The sequence below is a fragment of the Periophthalmus magnuspinnatus genome, chromosome 1 (assembly GCF_009829125.3).
Source record: "Periophthalmus magnuspinnatus isolate fPerMag1 chromosome 1, fPerMag1.2.pri, whole genome shotgun sequence".
Lineage (NCBI taxonomy): Eukaryota > Metazoa > Chordata > Actinopteri > Gobiiformes > Gobiidae > Periophthalmus > Periophthalmus magnuspinnatus.
The window spans coordinates 21,330,377-21,349,896 of record NC_047126.1 but is presented as its reverse complement, the minus strand read 5'-3'; the positions used below and the strand labels follow the sequence as shown (position 1 = coordinate 21,349,896).

At 37.2% G+C, this 19,520-nt stretch overlaps 1 protein-coding gene across 1 annotated transcript; it reads left to right on the top strand.

Annotated features, from left to right (window-relative positions):
- The first annotated feature begins 3,250 nt into the window (after positions 1 to 3,250).
- mtmr7b (myotubularin related protein 7b) lies at positions 3,251 to 19,446 on the top strand. Its single transcript, XM_033973046.2, has 14 exons — positions 3,251 to 3,607; positions 6,987 to 7,112; positions 8,789 to 8,951; positions 9,495 to 9,652; positions 10,430 to 10,558; positions 10,647 to 10,781; positions 11,263 to 11,395; positions 11,542 to 11,651; positions 11,902 to 12,027; positions 13,010 to 13,059; positions 13,290 to 13,490; positions 14,075 to 14,209; positions 14,686 to 14,803; positions 15,809 to 19,446. Exons 1-14 carry the CDS (start codon positions 3,581 to 3,583, stop codon positions 16,145 to 16,147), a joined length of 1,950 nt encoding a protein of 649 aa, XP_033828937.1. The 5' UTR covers positions 3,251 to 3,580; the 3' UTR covers positions 16,148 to 19,446.
- The last annotated feature ends 74 nt before the right edge of the window (positions 19,447 to 19,520 follow it).

The window sequence follows — 19,520 nt, the reverse complement described above, 5'->3', positions numbered from 1 at the left end:
AGTGTTATCTGGAGTACTGTGGTTTTGTGGATACTTTGGCTAAAATAGACTTTACTATCTGCTGAGTCCAGTGGCAGAGGAGAGTGAAGGGACAGTCTGAGGTCATGATAAACTCCGGGCTGTGAATAAACACTGTCAAAACAAATACAGTAGCAGCTCAACCTGTTTATGCCTAAATGTGTGCTGCATAACAGTTTTTGCCTTATATTATGCATTATTCAGGCCTTTAAAGCTATAATCTGTAACTTATTTTTATAGAAATATATAAATTGTCTACAGTGGTTCACGGTTATTCCTTACTTACCTTATCCATTCTAAGCATCTATATAATAAGCAATTATTCACAGCGTTGAATTTCTATGTGCTTTTCACAACGTTTACAGGACACTTTCAACTAGTATGCCAACAGTGCACTTCCTGGTTCATTAAAGATTAAATGCTTCAGACAGTACACAGCGGTTTCATTTTTATTTTAATCCATGTTAAAATGTTGTTACTTTACCAAAAACATATCTGGAGTAAGTTGTGTTTTGTTTCATTTGAGTAACTCTTTAATTAGTCTTAAGTCTGTCTGTCTTCAAACTTCAAAATGCTCTGTTCCAACTTGTGATGTCATAGAGTGGTAGTTTTCAAATCAACAGCTACCTTTTACCTGTGGAACAGTAGAGATTTGCAGTTTCAGGGCTGAAATCATCCAAATGATTCTAGTGAAGATGTGTGGAGTTTAAAAGCACAGTGGAGCACTTCCTGTATTACCACATCACATCAGAAAGTGGAACAGTGTTTTCAGTTTGAGAGAAGAAATATGCAGGATTTATGTGTTAAAAACATGTGAAGGAAACAATACACAACTCTACGTTTATGATAGGGAAACAACACTATAACAGTTCAGCAAATTTAATAGTATAGGCCCTTTAAAGAATGGAATCCTCAAACAACATGCTCTTCGCTCCATTAACTTCCTGGGGCACCCTGGTTTCCCTCTCTGCCTGGCTGCATGTGTGAAGGAGACAGTCTTATTTAAGCCCTGCGGCAGCACGATGCAGAGGACAGAGTTATATAACAACCAGGAAGCCACTGCAGCACAAATGTCCATTACATCCACACAACCCTTTCCCACCTCACCCCCCACACACACACTGTAGATGGCATGTTGTGTTTATAAGTTTCTTGGGGACACTACATTGACTTACATTCATTTCCTGCAGACTGATCCTAACCTTTACCATTGTCACTACTTGCCTAACCTTAATCTAAACCCTAACATTAAGCTATTTTTGCCATATCTTAACTTTATCCCACGTTGTTGATCTAATAAAAAGGATTTATAAAGGATGATGGGACTGTGTATAGCTCAACAATTTGGGAAATAAATCTATTATGATATATGTTTTAAAAATATGATTAATCATAATGTGGTAAAAGACTGACATATGACAAACTACAAAAATCACATTTCAGAACATGTTTATGCAGATCTAAACCACATGGTTTGCAGTTTTTATGCAGTACAAGACAGGATATTTTGTCCAGGAAATTAGTACTTTGTGATTTGCTAATTGCATCCATTCAAACGACAATTTCTATTAGATTTAGATTGTGTGTACAGATTTCAGTCCCCACAATGTTATAAATACCAGCACACATGTTGGCACAAAAGCACACCAGCACCGCGAGCCACAGATCACTACTGATCTGAGCCAGTTATTTGTAGGAATGGGAGTGGACAGTGACGTAGTGTTTGCAGACTACAAGCTCAGTAATTTGCAATTACCTAATGTGTCTCGTCTACCACTACAAAACACTACATGTGAGCTGCACAGGGAACTGTATCTACAAAATAAGACTCAAAATACCTTTACATCAGCTTTAACTTCTACTTTAAAACATCTAATGCCACGCTAAGACCATGACACATCCACAGACTGTTGGCTATATATTAATGGAAATAGCTAACCTGCTAGTCACCTCCAAATAAGAAGTGAGCATGGGCAATTAGTCCACTCTTTTATACAGTCTATGGGCACATCAGATGCCTCTAGTTGGACACTTTGGATTTAAGGGCAGATGCTTGAAACACAAGTTCAAATTTTTGGGCTCTGATGTTTTGATGCACAGTCTTTTTTTACTTCAGTATTATTAAAGATGTCTCCCTCTCCAAAAATCCAAAGCTGTAGCCAATGTAGGGATGGGAGATATGACCTTTTTTCTGATTGATCAATCATGATATTCGATACAATATTATTCTTGTTAAAAAGCAGTAACAATGTTTTAAAATATTATTTTCCTGAACATAAATAATACAGAATTTTAACCATTGCCATTTAACACCAAGATCATATTAAAAAGACCCAAGATTAATGACTGAATGTTGCTCTCGATTCAGATTTGATTAATTGCCCAGCCCTAAATGAGAGTATTTCATTTTTAAAAATGTATAAAGAATATATTGATATAAATATTTAATTGCATTACCTGTATTTTTTTCTGGTTTGTTAAATTATGTGTAGGTCAGCATGTATTTACACCACTGTAAATCACAGTTGTTGGTAACCGTACTACTGATAAAAATATCCAATAATTTGTCTGTATGGGCCTTGTAAGTGATTAACTGGTTATTGCTAGCTTCTACTGGCATAATTTAACACACGTTACTTATTAGCACTAAACTAGCAGAAATTGCAGGCAAACTAGCTTCATAAATACTGCATTTTCAGTGGTGTTCAATATTCAACGACGTTTCATTTTTCATGATATTTAACGTTACATTTTAAAGATACCCACCTGAAAATGCACACTTTACACCAGCCTCTGTGCCGCCACGTGCCAGGAGCAGACTGCTGCAGTCACCTTATCTGAGCCGAAGAGTTTAAACAGCACCATCTAGTGTCTAAAAGAAGAAACGACCATAGACTGGACAGGCCACGGACAGGTTCACATGAAATAAATAATCACACTAAACTAAAAGATTTTAATTATTACTTTTTTAAACTTATTTTTCCTTGTCAAACTCTGCACATGTCTGAACATTCAGGAAGAAGTCAGATCACTCCCTTCAAATGTAACGGTTTACATGACATTTTAATCATTTGATAACTCCAGAAATCAGATTATCAGATTTTTGGAATGCATATAAACATAGTCGCTGATAGGAAATGTATACATACCCTACATCGTATGGTGGGGGAAGTAATCTCTGATTTAATTGGGTTTTATTCTGACATATGACGGATGTTTTTCTTTGGCTGCCGTGCGTACAATTGACGTCTCCGTTACACAGCGCCTCCATGTAGCGTCACGAAACTGAACCGCTCTGTTTTCATCGCTAACTACCAACGTGCTCCAGCTAACAACTCTACTTCCTTTTTTAAATCCGACAAATAAACCCAGAGGCCCAGGAAAAGGGAGGAGAAATATGGTCACACCGGCACGGATCTGGAGAAAAAGCCGCCGCCCCGGAGGAGACAACCTGACACCGGCTTGTGACTGCTCTGCACACGGGAACTGAGGCGCTCACGGGCGGATAAAACCACAACAGCACTGGGCTCCTCTTCCCTTTCCTCCTCCATTTTGACCGTGGATGATGGAGCACATCCGGACCCCCAAGGTAACTGTTTTTTTTTTTTTTTTTTTTAGCAATTTGCATCCCAGATAGATAACTCTTTATGAGGGATATAATTGATTTCTTTCATGTGGACACCTTAGCTTATTATCCTTAGCCAGTGGCTCAGTCTTCTGTATCCTGCCTCTCCCTCATCTTTCAGTTTTCCATATCTGCTTATATATCTGTATTCTATATTGAATATATTTTTTACAACAACAATGCATTTTATATTAATCGAATGCATTTTTTATTAATTGTGTAATGTAGGCATATTGAGGTGTTTATTCTCAATATGCCTACAATAATTGACATAGTATAGGCTACCTCTAACTAGCCAACCCTGTTCTCTACTATGAAGTATCCATTAGCCAAACATCCATATTGTAGCTTTCTGGTTAGCTTTATTCATGCATTTATTAATATATGTAAAAGTAAATCTTAAAATATAGATTGGATTAAGAGATATTACACTATTTTTCAAATTTGCCATGCATAAGCCCTATTTTCTACTACGCTATTCACATCACTTAAACTAAAATTTACTTTAGTAAACCATGTGATTTCCTCCTTTCTGTTTTATTTGTTATTTGTTAAAGGCCTACAGTATTTTATACTAGATCTGGGTTCTGACTCATCCTTGACTTCAACCAAGTCAGCCATCAATATGCTTTACTATCTTTGGAAATATTCATCCAAACATATGAGAAAAGATTATTTGAAATGCATTTTATTGAATTGAATTTTACTATTGCTCACTTCTGCTAATCTCATCCATTAGAGTTACACATTTGGACCCATTCTCCAATGTTTTGTGTAAACATCAAAATGTTTAAAACAAAAGAGGAACCTTTGTTTATATAATTTATGAGTGACAAGGTCCTGCTATCCTGCTATTACACAACCACTCCACAAAATGAACATTAACAATAGCTATTTGGCTCAATTAAATCTACAATTGGTGTTGTGACACACATCAAGGAAAGGCTTAATACTTGGTAGGGTTGTGAAAAGTATCGAAAATCAGACACTAATCGATACTATAACTAGTGTCAAAACTATTTTACTACTACTACTTTGAGCAGGTATCGATAATACCAAAGTAACATTCATAGGACAGAAATGAACCTTTCCTGAATAGCTTTAAAATCATCTTGAGCTGTGTCAGAAACAGTATAAGACCACATAGATTAGTATACGCCCATGGATCAGTACTGAACATACCTGGGTGAGGGATTGCATAGATACAGCACCACATGAAGAAAGTACTGTTATTCAGTGTTGAAAATTACATTCTACTGTCTAAATAGTGTTTTTTTGTTTGTTTAAAATATATATATATATATATATATATATATATATATATATATATATATATATATATATATATATATATATATATATATATTTTATATATATATATATATATATTATATATATATATAATCATGCTATTGAAATTGATATAGAGTATCGAGTCTATTCTGTAATCGAGTTTGAAATTTTAATAGCACGACAACACTAATAGTTGATACTGCCTTTTGATAACAAATTGATTGTAAAATCACTCTTATGTTTATGTCTCTTTACTACTTCTGAAAATTGATCAAGATTCAAGTAAACCATTCAAAATGTATAGTATTGACGAGTATTGACTTTTTTACCACCCTAGTTAAACATCTGACTGCATATTGTTGTCTTCCAGTGATTTTGTAAACCTGCACCACACCACATGGTTAAGCTGTGAGTCTTGCTTCATATTGAACTGTCACACAAGTCTTCTGATTCGTAAATGATTCATGAAATGTGACAACAGTAAAACCTGCTCTGGTCTGACTTCTGCTCACCATGACTCAGTGGTTAGACAGGGAACCTACATTTGCTCTGTGTCAGTGATTTGGCAAAAGAACTGGAATCATGTGATCTTTATTGGGACTGCACATTATATTGCAATCAAATAAAAAATGCAATTTCACATGGTGCAATTCTCAAATCACAAAGGCAGCAATTAACATAATTTCCTCCCCAAACAATAAAATCTTCGTCTCAACATAAAAACTAAGTCTGTAGTTTAGATCTGTATAAAAACTAATGTGACTCAAGTATTAGTTTGTCAGTTCATATTTTAGTAATTTTTTTCATTTCCTTTGGATGCGATCCAGAATCCTGTTTTAATGCTTATCAGAAAAATCACAATTACATATTTTTCCCAAACTTTACATGTTAAGATTTGGAAAGTCTGAACATAATCGAAAATGTATTAGGAGTACTTTGTGCTAGTGGGGAACATTTTGCAATTTTTTTGGTTCAATTAGATTTGAGCTGTACAAGTTTGAACAAATAGCTTCTAAGACTCCTTATAAATACAACCTAATTAAGTGTTTGATTGCATTCTGCTTAAATGCAATATTTTTATTGCAGTTTGTGTTTATTAACCGTATTATACATTTTAGAATAGTTTTGGGGGAATAATTCTTCTTTAGGGTTAGGTTGTGTCAGTGGCATACATTTGTTTCAATATTCTCACTGCCTGTAAATGTAAAATTCAATCTTTATTGTATAAGTCGGCATGTTAAAAAAGCAGGGGTACATAACTTGTAGCCAATTAAAGAAGCAACCTTACTAGTGATAGACTGATATGTAGTATATTGGTTGGCCAATATGTGCACTTTTAAACGTATCCACTATCTGCCTTAAAACTCCAGCAGAGACCTACATTTTATTTGGGCCAACCAGCTGCCTAAAAAATATGCATCAACATTTATTTGAAGACTTTACTGAGAAGAGAGCACTGCACAAAACATGACTGCACACTTCCTTAAAAGTTTATGGTAATAAAGAGCTGTGTGCGAGTTTTTAGTAAATATAAATAACATAATTTGGTGAAAATAATCAAAATTTCCCCTTCATATCGGCCCAAAAATATTTGGAGAGCTTATCGACCATCAGTTTCACTGAATCTTAAACTATTTTTATTGCTCAAAATACCCTGAAAAACTTGCCTTTTTACTGTGAGCAGGTTTGCCTGTCCGCAGTTCTGACCCATAACTTGGCCTTGTGATGTCACTTGCCTGTCTCCATGGAGATAAATATGTTTAATGCTGTACTGTGTGAAACATTCCTGTTAAGCAAAGCAATGACATCTCCATAGATACAAGTACATGGCACAATATCTTTTTGTACTAGTTGATTCTCTTTACAAAGTCACTGTATTTGTACTGTAAATCCCATTGCTTTTTAGTGAAGTCTGAACTGTCAAAAACAATCTGCAATGCAACACTCTGCAAAGCTAGCCTCAGATTATATTCCAGAAAAGGTGCATAGTGGACCTTTAAAATAGGTCTGAAATAATCATTTAATTTATCTCTGTGTTTTTTTATTCCAGGTGGAACAGGTGCGTCTGCTGGACCGCTCCTCAGGTCAGAGAAAAGCAGCTGTGGGAACTCTGTATCTCTCAGCCACTCATACCATCTTTGTGGAGAACAACCCTGAGACACGCAAAGAGACCTGGGTATGCAACACACACATACGTGTTTTATTCTCTTTTGTTTCTATTAGCTCATGTTTTTATTGTTCTGTAGCTCCTTTGAATTTGTGTGAAGCACTTTGGTTGACTGTGTTGTTTTTAAAGGGCTCTAAGTAAAGTTGAATAAAAGTCTACAAATTTTGTTAAAATTATTATTGCAATAATTGTGACTAATCTACTATTAAAATAATCATTTGTTCAAAAAGGTTGTTGTAAAAGGTTAAAACAACTTTAAAATCTCAAGTTTACTCGCCAAACTCACTGTTAAAGTGAGAATAATTTCTTAAGTCTGTCACCTTAAAAAGTTCAAGAAGGGCTGCACTCTTCAAACTAAAACCTTTTCAGTAAAAACGTTATAATCACATATCAACAGAGCAGACAGAATTAGCATTAGCCACTGTTTAGCTTTGCTGCCTCTTCCACAGACTTGTCCTTATGACCCCGCTGACTGTGTATTATATTTGACAGGGATTAAATAGGAAAATATATGAGCTTTTTATTGCGTGGAAGCCTTCTATAAATCACAGTATGCAAATGCATAGACAGAAGTATTAACCCATTAAAGCCATAAGTTTGCAATAGCCATAAAAGAGGATCAGCTATTTACTTCCTAATATGGATGGAGCCAATATTTATGAGACTAAACCAAACCTGACCTGGATATAAAAGTACTATGTATATATCTTTTCTGGAGGAGGGTCCACATGGAGATGTTATTGCTTCCAAATTCCAAATTCTTCAAAGTAAGGGACATAAACCTTGTTTGGATATACATATGTTTTATTTAGTTTAATTATGTTCAGAAATTGTATTTATGATATGTGGTCTCTAGTTTCCTGTGTCTGGATCATTCAAATAGATTTTTATCTTTGACTTCTGAGATTCTCCAGACAGGACAAAAAACACCACTCCTCCTCCCTCTTCTCCTTCCGCATCTTCTCCTTAACCCTTCCATTTTTTCTTTTTCTCCTCTCTCTTCTCTCTTTTCCTCCTCCTCCCTTTCTCCCTCGTCCACTCCTCTTGCAGATGTCTGACAGCTGCAGAGGAGGAGGCTGTTCCCTGAGGACCCAAAACAAAAGGCTCCAAAGCAGTGTCACATTACACTACAGTCACAGTTTAGCCGAAAGAGAGGTTCAATTAGACGAGGCTCAAGAATCATTTAGACTGTTATTAGTCAGACTATGTCCCTGAATCTGCATAGAAATATGCAAACCCGTCGGCCTGATACTTGTGAGTACGTGTGAATATCAGGGCATTGTTAGTAGCTTACAGAAATATTGACCATACAAAAGGTTTTCACTGTGCCTTAAGTTTTATAACATCCTTCACCACAAATTTTACTTTTGTGAAGCTCATATACAATGTTGTGGCTAGAAAGCAGTATCCCCTTCTCTCTTTGTAAAAGAAAAGCAAATTAATGATGTTTCTACACTGGGAATTCAAAAGCTCATGTAGCTCATTTTTGTTAGATATGCTTACAATTCTTACTACTTAGCTCTGGTCAGTTATTGAAAATGTATTAGGGTATTACACTTTTGCCTCCAGTCCCCTCTATTTCCTAATTTTGAATATTCTGATTACATAGCATCGTAAGAGATCTATAGGATGATGCTTATTGATTTTGTCTCGGTAACATGTCCCTTTTCCCTTATGTATTTCAGATATTGCACAGTATGGTGAGCAGTGTGGAACGGCCGCCTCCCTCCCCTGTTGGCTCTCAGCTCCTGCTCCGGTCCAAAGACTTCCGGGTTTTCCAGCTGCTCATCCCAAATGAGAGGGACTGTCTGGACCTGCACGCATCACTCACACGCCTCTCCAAACCAGGTCTGAAATTGACGGGATTGTGGAAAACCAATGGACCAAGAAATCTCATAGTGATAATTTATCAGTATTTTACACATCCTAATAACTGACCTTTTTGGATGCTTTTAACAGCCAAACAGCATTTGTGCCTTTTTAATAATTAATGTGGTAAATGTATTAAGTGACCTAGTAGTTATTGGGATTTTTCCATGTGTCTTTTTTGTTTTTATTCACTATTGCTAATGCTTCTCTATGATAGTTGCTAGAAAAAAACAACACTTATCTGTTTTGTATTCATTAAATTAAAGATTTTTGTTTTAAATGCTAAAAAAAATGCTATCTTGCTGCGAGCAAGGTTACCACTTCACAAATTTGATCTGTAACATGGTCGTGTCAATTGCTTGTCTCCATGGAGATAGATAAGTTTATTGCCATACTGTGGAACAATTCAGGCAAAGTAATAGCATCTCCATAGAGACAAGCAGCTGATGACGGTCCCTTCACCAGAAAAGTTACATCTTCTTGATTTGATTTCTTACTGTTATCCTGTGTTTATAATTTCAGAGAAGTACAGTGAATTGTACTGTATGTCCTTTAACCCAAATGTGAACAAAGAGGAGAGGGAGGAGTCCTGGAGCTTCATAGACCTGATGGAGGATTACAAGAGGATGGGCGTCCCCAACAACCTCTGGGTCTGCACCATGGCCAACAGTGAATACAGGGTTAGTTATAGTTCTTTTTGTGTGCAAGGTCTCTTTTTCACAGATCTGTAATTTAGCCTGGTGGGGTCTGTTTGTTCCCATGGAGATAGAAAAACTGGTATAATGCTAAATTGACTTTTTGGAGCTTTCTATTATGTTACAAAAACATGCCTGAAGAGGTTTTATATATCCATGCATGTGTGAGTGAGTGATCTCTCTCAGGCCCTATTTGAGCCCTCCTTATGGTTAGTAGTACGATTCTGTGCAGTACTCTGCCCACAAGCCTATGTTACCCATGTTCCCACAAGGAAGGCAATTTTCTATAAATACACAAAAGTTCAACTTCACAAACCTGATGCGATGCAGTTTCATTAGCAGAATGTACATGTTGTGATATTACTCTGAAGGGGAAGAGAGCAAAGGGAGGGAATCTCAGCGATTCAAAAACAAAAAAACATGTTAATATGTTATTTTTGGAGAATTTTGTATTTTTAAAACAATAAAAGGTAACATGATGATCTAAATATGTAATGCCCTCTCTTTAATTACAAATTTCAGCTTTTATAAATATGCTTATTTTCTTTTTCATTACAGTAGTCTGTGTAATCCCTCCAGGCTTGATCTAAGAAGGTAGACAAAGGTAGTCACCGGGACACACTTTTGAAATCAGCCCTAGGGACAGGAAAGCTGTTAGGGACAAATGGAGCTCTGTACATTGAAAATGTCTCAATTTCAGAAACAGTGACTACCTCTGAAACCGTTATTTACAGTACTATCACTTTACCTATTATATTTCAGATTTGTGACACATACTCGTCAGAGCTGTTTGTGCCTAAATCTGCCACTCCGGCTGTGATTGTCGGGAGCTCCAGGTTCAGGAGCAGAGGACGATTCCCAGTGCTCTCCTACTTCCATCAAGATACACTGGTCTGTTCAAAAATGTATAAAAGTGCTTTATTAAATATAATGTCTTGTTTTATTTTTGCTAAATTTTATAATTTATTACATATTACAGGCTGCTGTTTGCCGGTGCAGCCAGCCTTTGTCTGGGTTCAGTGGGCGCTGTACAGAAGACGAGATGATGCTTCAGGCCATAATGAAATCCAACCCGGGCAGTGAATACATCTATGTGGTGGACACCAGGCCCAAGGTAATGCACATGCGTCAATGCACTGGACTGTGCGGGCAGATTAGCACACTGTGGTGGTCAGCATTACTGTTTCAATGCAAAAAAAAATTCCAAATTCTACTCCCTAGACATGTGGGGCCTTTTTGTATTGAGTTTGCATGTTCTACCTGTGTCTGGATTGGCTTCCCAATCAACCTAAAACATCCACAATAGGCAGCTGTTCCAGTATGATACTCCTATGGCTTTTACCTATTGAGATTTTTTGAGTTGATGGAGGAAACCAGAGTGCCCAGAGTAATCCCCCAGAAAGAAACATGCAGGAGCTGATTCTAAGACCTGCTGTACATCGTGAGTGCTAACCACCCACCATGCAGCCAGTCCTGCCCATAAATCTAGCTCACTGCTTCTGCTTTCTAAACACTGACATGTTATTCTGTATGAACTAGACTAGATAGACCCCCTTTAGACTGTATTATCACTGCTGCTGTGTGTGTGTGTGCAGCTGAATGCGATGGCCAATAAAGCTGCAGGAAAAGGATATGAGAACGAGGACCACTACACCAACATCAAACTGCAATTCATTGGCATTGAGAACATTCATGTGATGAGGAGCAGCCAGCAAAAGATCATAGATGGTGAGAGGAGTAATGCAGTGCACGCCTTTAGATGTGTGTCTCACTTTTTAAAATTGTGTACCACTACTTAATTTTGGCACTCTGCCCACCTCCACCGACTTGTTTCTATTACACTGACTTCATTTTGTCACTATTTTGTCACACAGTGGGAGAACTGCGAGCCCCCTCCATGACAGACTTCCTATGGGGTCTGGAGAACTCTGGGTGGCTCAAACACATTAAAGCTGTTCTGGATGCCGGAGCTTTCATCGCCAGGGTGAGTACAGTATTTTAAAGAAGGGGAAATATGCTTTTTCTGATTTTTAATATCAAATGACATACATAGATTATCATTTCACATTTTGTTCAGTATCAAAATATTGACCTAAAACAACTTAATTGTCAAAATGCATTCGAAACCTGTTCTAGCATGCTTCCCTCCTCTATGCAAGTAATTTTTTTTCACTCATCCAAGTATGACACTACTCAAAACAATATTATTAGGTCAACATCTCTGCTTTCTCCAGGCGGTAGCGGATGAGGGCGTGAGTGTGCTGGTTCACTGCTCTGATGGTTGGGACAGAACAGCTCAGGCCTGTTCTGTGGCTAGTGTCCTGCTCGACCCATTCTACCGCACCATCAAAGGACTCATGGTAAGGAGCTTATTTAGACAACATTAGGGATGCAACAATAGCCTATATAATATCAAATCATTAAATACAACCGTCACAATACTTTGTTATATTCAAACAAAGAAGAGACAGGGTAATTTACTTTAAAGGTCCTATATTATGCAAAATTGATTCTTGTGAGCTTTAAGACATATTAAAATTGTATTACTTTATCAGAAATATACATGGAGCTGTGTTTTGTTTCATTCACACAACCTTTAATTATTAGTCTGTCTACATTTCCAAAGCTCGAAATGCTCTATTCCACCTTGTGAAGTCATGAAGCACTAGTTTTCATGTTAAATGCTACTTTTTACATTTTGTTCAGTATAGATTGGCAACTCCAGGATTGAAATTATCCAAATGGTTCTAGTGAAAGTATATGGCGTTTAAAAACACAGTGGAGCACTTTCTGTAATTGTGTGTGATAACATCACAAGGTGGAACAAAACAAAACACAACTCAGGCTATGTTTTTTTTTAAGGGGAAACAAGATTATAACATGGATTAGAAAATGGCATAATATGAGCCCTTTTAATGTAAAGTTTTTTCATAATTGCCATAAAAATAGGAGGCCTAAAATGCGTTCAAATCATATGAATATTAGATTTTTGATTCATGTATTGAGATATGTATTGAATTACTAGGTTTTTGATGACATCAACATTCTAATGGCTAGTAATATTTAATACAGATGGGGGGCAGCGAAAATGAATATGGCTAAAATGCAGATTTTGGTTGTAATATGGCGACTTCTTGATTTAAGTCACGAATATAATTAATCAGTGTAATCATTGTAAAAATGTAATCAGTAGGGAAAGCTGGTACTTGCCCCTGAGCACACAATAGAATCTGAAAACAACCAATTGTGAGAAAACTGTATTGTTGCATTACTACCTTAAATGTATTTTAATGCATTTCTCTGTCCAAGTAACTAAATAACATGTGTAATCTCAAACTGTAGGTGCTGATAGAGAGAGACTGGGTTTCCTTTGGTCACAAGTTCTCCCACAGGTTAGTCAAGAAGAGTCAAGAGAGTTGATGTTTACAAATATTTTAAATTTGTCGTATGTACAATAAGTATTCAAAGTTTCATGAACAAAAATGTTGATAAAATTTAGATTTATCAAATGTAATTTACATACATGTATAACAAGGATAGTGAGTGCCCTTTAATGGCCTCATTTAATAAATATGTTACTGTTTTAACTGAATGTGTTTTTGTGTTTCATCTTATGTTGCAGATATGGTCACTTGGACACAGACCCGAAGGAGGTGTCTCCTGTCATAGACCAGTTCTTAGAATGCGTGTGGCAGCTTTCTGAGCAGTTTCCCTGTGCCTTTGAGTTTAACGAGAGCTTCCTGACCCAGATTCACCTGCATATTTACTCCAGTCAGTATGGAACTTTCCTCGGCAACTGCCAGAAGGAAAGACGCGACATGAGGTGACCGCCACAACTAGAAGGTCTTGGGTTCAATTCCCAGACAGTGAATATGTTTTGCCACTCATCCAAGTAACTTTTTACAGTCATTGTACATGTTTGCAGCAGTCCAAAGTTATCCCTCACATTCTTAGCATCCTAATTGATAATTATATTTTGATTATTATTATTACTTAACTATTATTTATTAATTATTAAGCACCATGAGATTATACATGCTTTTTCACAACTTTCAGAAACCAACAACAGCCAGTATGCTAACAGCACAGTGTTTCTTCCTGAAGGAGGAAAATTGAATGCAGACACAGCACAGCGATTTTGATCTTAGGATCTGCTGTTATAATATTTCTATAGTGGGGTGAAATACATTTTACTGTATTACAGGTAAAAAAAAAACAAAAAACATCAGGCCCCTTTAAATTCTGACGCAGCTCTGATAGGGACTGACCTGCCCCTGATAACTATATATTTATATTACATGAATAACATTGCATTTGGTAGTCTGTGTTTTTCTGGGCTATAATATTTAACACTATTTCAGAGTTCATTTACTTATTCCTGTACCTCTTTTGTTTGTTTATTTGTAGGCTTTGTGAGAGGAGTCACTCTGTGTGGCCTCAGCTTTGGAAGGAGCGTGCTCAGTTCTTGAACCCTCTGTACAAAGCAGAACTGACCCAGAGCCAAGGCATTTTAAGGCCCAATACTTCACCATTCTGCTTCAAGTAAGACCAGGACTGAACCATGACTGCACAGGACTGAATCAGGATTGGACCAGGACTGGACTAACACTGAACCCTGACTGAACAGGACTGAACCAGGACTGAACCAGAGCCAAGGCATCTTAATGCTCAATACCTCACTATTGTGTAAGTAAGGCAAGGACTAAATAGGACAAAAACAGGATTGAAATAGGGCTAAAGCATGACTGAACCAGGACTAAACCAGAACTAGAATGGGATTAGAGCAGGATTGAAATAGGACTAAACCAGGACTAAACCAAAGTCAAGGCATCGTAAAGCTCATGAATAGCTCACCATCCTGTTTCTAGTAAGAGACTGAAGCGGGACTGAAGCGGGACTGAAGCGGGACTGAAGCGGGACTGAAGCGGGACTGAAGCGGGACTGAAGCGGGACTGAAGCAGGACTGAAGCGGGACTGAAGCGGGACTGATTTATATGACGTGTTGTATTCTCCTTCAGGATGTGGAAGGGCCTGTATAACCGCACAGAGAGGCCAACCCAGGCACCTGTTGACCTCCTGTCTGCAGTGAGAGCGGAGTCACAGCAGCTCGAGGAGGAACTGACCAATCACGAGGAGGTATCGCCTGGAGGACCCGCCCACCACCACCCGAGCTCCAGACAAGGCATACACGCAACCACTGCTTTTACATCACCCATCACTGAAGAAGGGGCTAGAAGCTTATAATATCACTAACTCATATTTGAATCCATGCCATGCCATCATTCACACACCATTATTTGGGGGATTAATCTATTTTGAGGATGTATTTTCTGTTTAAAGCTGCACTATGTAACTTTTATAATGGAAGGCCTGCCACCTGCTAGTTTTAACAAATCTTCCACGGCATAGCATTAAACTTGCATGCAAATATTGCATGTATTCAATTACAGATATTTTTATACCTTTTCAACACCTTGAGTATAGAAAACAAGGGTCATCACAAAACAGTTGTGAGAAGAACCATCACAATTGTTCACCATTAATGACCATGACCAAACCACAGTGAAATCACTTTCATTCACAATGTCTCATAGATCACCATTATTCTAGTCTGTGAGTAGTTTTAGAAAGTCATACTATCTGAATAAAAATGTATGTGACATAAAGAGAAAAAAGCAGTTTACCTTGAGTTAACTTTATTTTTGAGTATAGATTGAATTTTGCTTCTTACATTTTTTTCTGACCATTATATTGTGACTTGAATACTAAAAAATATCAGTTACCTAAATAATGTCGAGATCCTTATGTTTACCACTCTATCATTTCATTTACCACAAATTCAACCCTCAACAAAGATTTTTGGGTACCACCATTACTACTTAATAAAGCATGAAAAAAAGACTTAATTCATAATGAGCAAGCATTAGTTAGTCTTTGTCACTACTTAACTAAGTATTAGTGGGTGGATATTAAGTAGTAACTGAGCCTATATCATTCTTATAAAACTATTTGTACATTATGAATTAAGTCTTTACGCTTTATTAAGGTTATTAAAAAGTGTAGTTATTATAAATTGTTACAGATTTTTCTGCATAAACACAATATTTTCATCTAATTCTCTGACATCATTTCTCTGTGCAGAGGATAGCAGCCCTGAGCGGTCGTCCAATCACGTGGGAGAAGATTGATGTTCCCCGGCGGAAGATCAACCAATCATATCTGCGTTTCTGTGGACCAGACCCGCCCACAATATATCACTACCCAATCACCAGCTCTGATCCAGACCGCGCCCACAAACTCTGCCACGTACCGGCCAATCAGACGCCTCCGCTGCAGGTCAGAGGCCACAACCCTGACGACTTCAGTGATTTGGAGTCTGGAGTAGCAGACTTTAGCCGATCGTCAAGTGGATGTGATTACAGTAAGGACCAGAATGTAAATGGATTCAACTCAACAGAGGGTTTAATCGGAGCACACTGAAGAACAGACAAACACATCATAGTTTTAAAGAACACATATTAGGCATTCTTGTGGCTTTAATGCACTTTAAACATGCTTTTGGCCACATGGGGTAACAGGAATACTATGCTAATAGAGCAATGCCAGTTTGGCCACAGAATGAGTTTGGTGATGGTTTATGTTTAAAAAAGTGCATAGGAGAAGTTTGGAATTTTATCTGGGATGCAACAGGCAAAATGTAAAAGATATGATAGTATAGATTATGATTAAAGCTCAAAAATAGTACATTTTGTATAATACCTGTTCTTTAATAACTTAAAGGGAGAAAATGGCGGCTAAAGAAATAGCATTCCTTTCTTTTCAAGTATTTTAAAACATGATTTAATACTGTTTAAGGTCGTTTTCACACTACAACTAGTTAGGTGTATGTATGTATTATGTAAAAGAGGCTCTGAGCGCTATGCACTTGGGCCAGTGCAAACCCAACAGTTGCATCCTGATTCACATTAAAAGCCCTCTCCAAGAGCACGTGCTTTCAGAGCAGCTCCACTCGCACTCTGGAGTGGGGCAAATCTGGTGTGAATGCGGTCGACCTTGAGACGACCTACGCAGTTTGCGGTGCAAATTAAAGTGCTTGAAACTGGGTAACAAAGGGCTCGGACATGTTCGTCTCATGAGGCCATTTGGATCAACTTAATATCAGCGACACGTCTCCTGCATCTGTCTGAGCAGGTGAGCCTGGGTCTGTTTGTGTGTTGTTCAGAAAACCTTTTCTCTGCTGTCACCCTCACGGTGTTTAGCCCTAGGTTAAAGAAAAGACTACAGTGTATAGCACCAGGGAAGTGAACGTGTGCGTGCATATTCACAGGGCTCTGTCTGTTTGTCAGAGAAATAGGTTGATCAACTAATGACCTCTCACATGGCTCGTGGTGCATGTTTGGGGTGAATGATGCGAGGTGTATGTGAACAAGACCAACTCAAAAGTGAAGTAAACAGAACTAAATCTATTGCACACTAGGGTCGGTCCACGGTGTGTATTAAAGTGTGAAAATGACCTAAGTTGCACATTTTTATTTTTATGGATTTATGTGGATTTATTGTTTTAAGTACACTTCTCAAAGCACTACTGAGCTTCAAATGGCCTGTGAGAATCTAATACTCTGTTTAGATCATAACATTTTACAAAGAAAAACTTTTGGACTTTAATTTACTGAAGAATGGCTATGTAATCATTTAAGTCACATAATTTTCCCTGTAAAAAACAAAACAAAACACAAAACAAAAAAACAATATGCTGCCTAACCATGCAAGTTAGACCTCTTTAAGTTTGGAATAACTGATGTGGGGAAAAAAATCCTACTGTGAAAACCATTTAGCAATATTTGTCACAAACTACACAACTACAATTAAATATTTTTTCCAAGATTTGCTCTCACTCTTCAGTGTCAGACATAGTGTTAGACGTTGTGTAATCTGTTTCATGACAGATTACTGTACATCTAAACAAAACATTCTTTACCATTCCTTTATGTTCTTGACCTTTTATGAATTTAACTGAACAGAAATGAACTAAATACTACCTACTACAGAAAACTAAAGCACAGATTTTTTATTGGGATGACAAGATCAATGACCAGAATTTAGCGTGAAATTTCAAAACTCTGACACAAAACTTTGATTCTGAAAAAAAGTAAAATCATAAATCATCAGCACAGAAAATTCTCTAATCATAACTATAGTGCTATTTAGACATGTTTTGGCCCTCATTAATATTATGGTTTCTAGGTAACAGTTATGAAATTATCTCTATGTATGTCATATGTGCTTCTTGTGTCCAACTAGGAAGTAAAATCAATTTCACCAGAATGAAAAAAAACTAGTCAAAACTAGGCAAATTATTTTGTAAAATTGGGAATATAATGATGCTAACTATGTTTTAGTGAAAATGTACTCTAACCTGTCATATGCATGGGACTGATCACAAGACAAGTGAAAATACTCCATAGGAAAAGTTTGAATTGTTTTATTTTTTTAACTGCACTTATTTCAATTGTATTTACATTGACAGCTTAAATAAAGGCAGTATTTTTATCATGATCTGTGGATCAGAAAAATACGGAACAGTAGAACTGACAAACGTGGGTTAAACATTTTTACCGGCCCAACAGCCCAGAGCCTTTGGATATGAATAGACAGGCACAGTGGATGTGTGTGCTCTGGTGTGTGTTCTGGTGTGTGCTCTGGTGTGCGCTCTGGTGTGCGCTCTGGTGTGCGCTCTGGTGTGCGCTCTGGTGTGCGCTCTGGTGACAATAGACAGGCACAGTGGATGTGTGTGCTCTGGTGTGCGCTCTGGTGTGCGCTCTGGTGTGCACTCTGGTGTGCGCTCTGGTGTGTGCTCTGGTGTGCGCTCTGGTGTGGGCTCTGACTTCCAGTTGTATTGACACGTGTAAAAGGCAGACCCCAGAGCTTATTAGAATACAAGTCAGTGGAGTAGGAGTGTCATGGAGCTTATCTAGTCGTTAGACATAAGCAAAATGATAAGTGCTTGACTCTCCTCCTATTCATTGCTGCAGATCATACAAATCGCGATATTCAGTGACATGCTACTATTCAGTGCATTGGATACGAGCTTAAAATGTTAAAAAAGTTAAAAAGAGAAACTGATGTGGTTAAAATGTGACACTGATGTCTTAAAAGTTGTAATTGCGTTTTAACGAAAAAATATTCTCTTTTTAACTTACTACTTAACTTACTAACAAAAAGCCAGTAAAAATGTTTAGTTGTTTGTCATTTTTGTCAGTTGCCGTAAGAAAACACTGGAACAAAATGAGAAATGATTCCTGTTTACAATTCTTTTTATTTATTTTTTGTTATATTTTGTGCAATGTATTATTTAAACATCACTATTTTTTGTATTTCAAGATTTTACTTTTTTATTTGTTAAGACAAAAAACCCTTTTGTTGAAACGTTTGATACATACATGATGACTGCAAAAACATGGTCGTATGGAACTGTTTTGATGCTGGAATGAGCCTAAATAATGAGAAACAAAGTCAGAGATGTGTCTACTTTAAATGAATAACTTCTTAAGTTGCATTTACTTAAATTCAGAATCTTTACTGTTTTTGAATGAAACTCAAGACGTGTTACATTTTGGACAAAGGTTTTCTCTTAAGTGATTTGAATAGATTGGCCTCAGATTTTGGGACCAAGACTTCTCTGTACATTTACCTGTGTATCCTGTGATGTGTGTCGTGTTTATCATTATTGTAATTATCAATAAATGCACTGTACAAAGGGACAGACCAACTACTCAAAACAGTCTAGTACTTTTTTATATATTGATCACTTTGGCGCTATACACCCCTAGATGCTCATTACCAATCACTGGAC

Excerpts from the sequence above, each read along its gene's own strand:
- mtmr7b (XM_033973046.2), top strand. The coding sequence starts at position 3,581 with ATGATGGAGCACATCCGGACCCCCAAG. Across the intron at positions 13,491-14,074 it reads AAGGAAAGACGCGACATGAG|GCTTTGTGAGAGGAGTCACT; the intron begins GTGACCGCCACA and ends GTTTATTTGTAG. Across the intron at positions 14,804-15,808 it reads AACTGACCAATCACGAGGAG|AGGATAGCAGCCCTGAGCGG; the intron begins GTATCGCCTGGA and ends TTCTCTGTGCAG.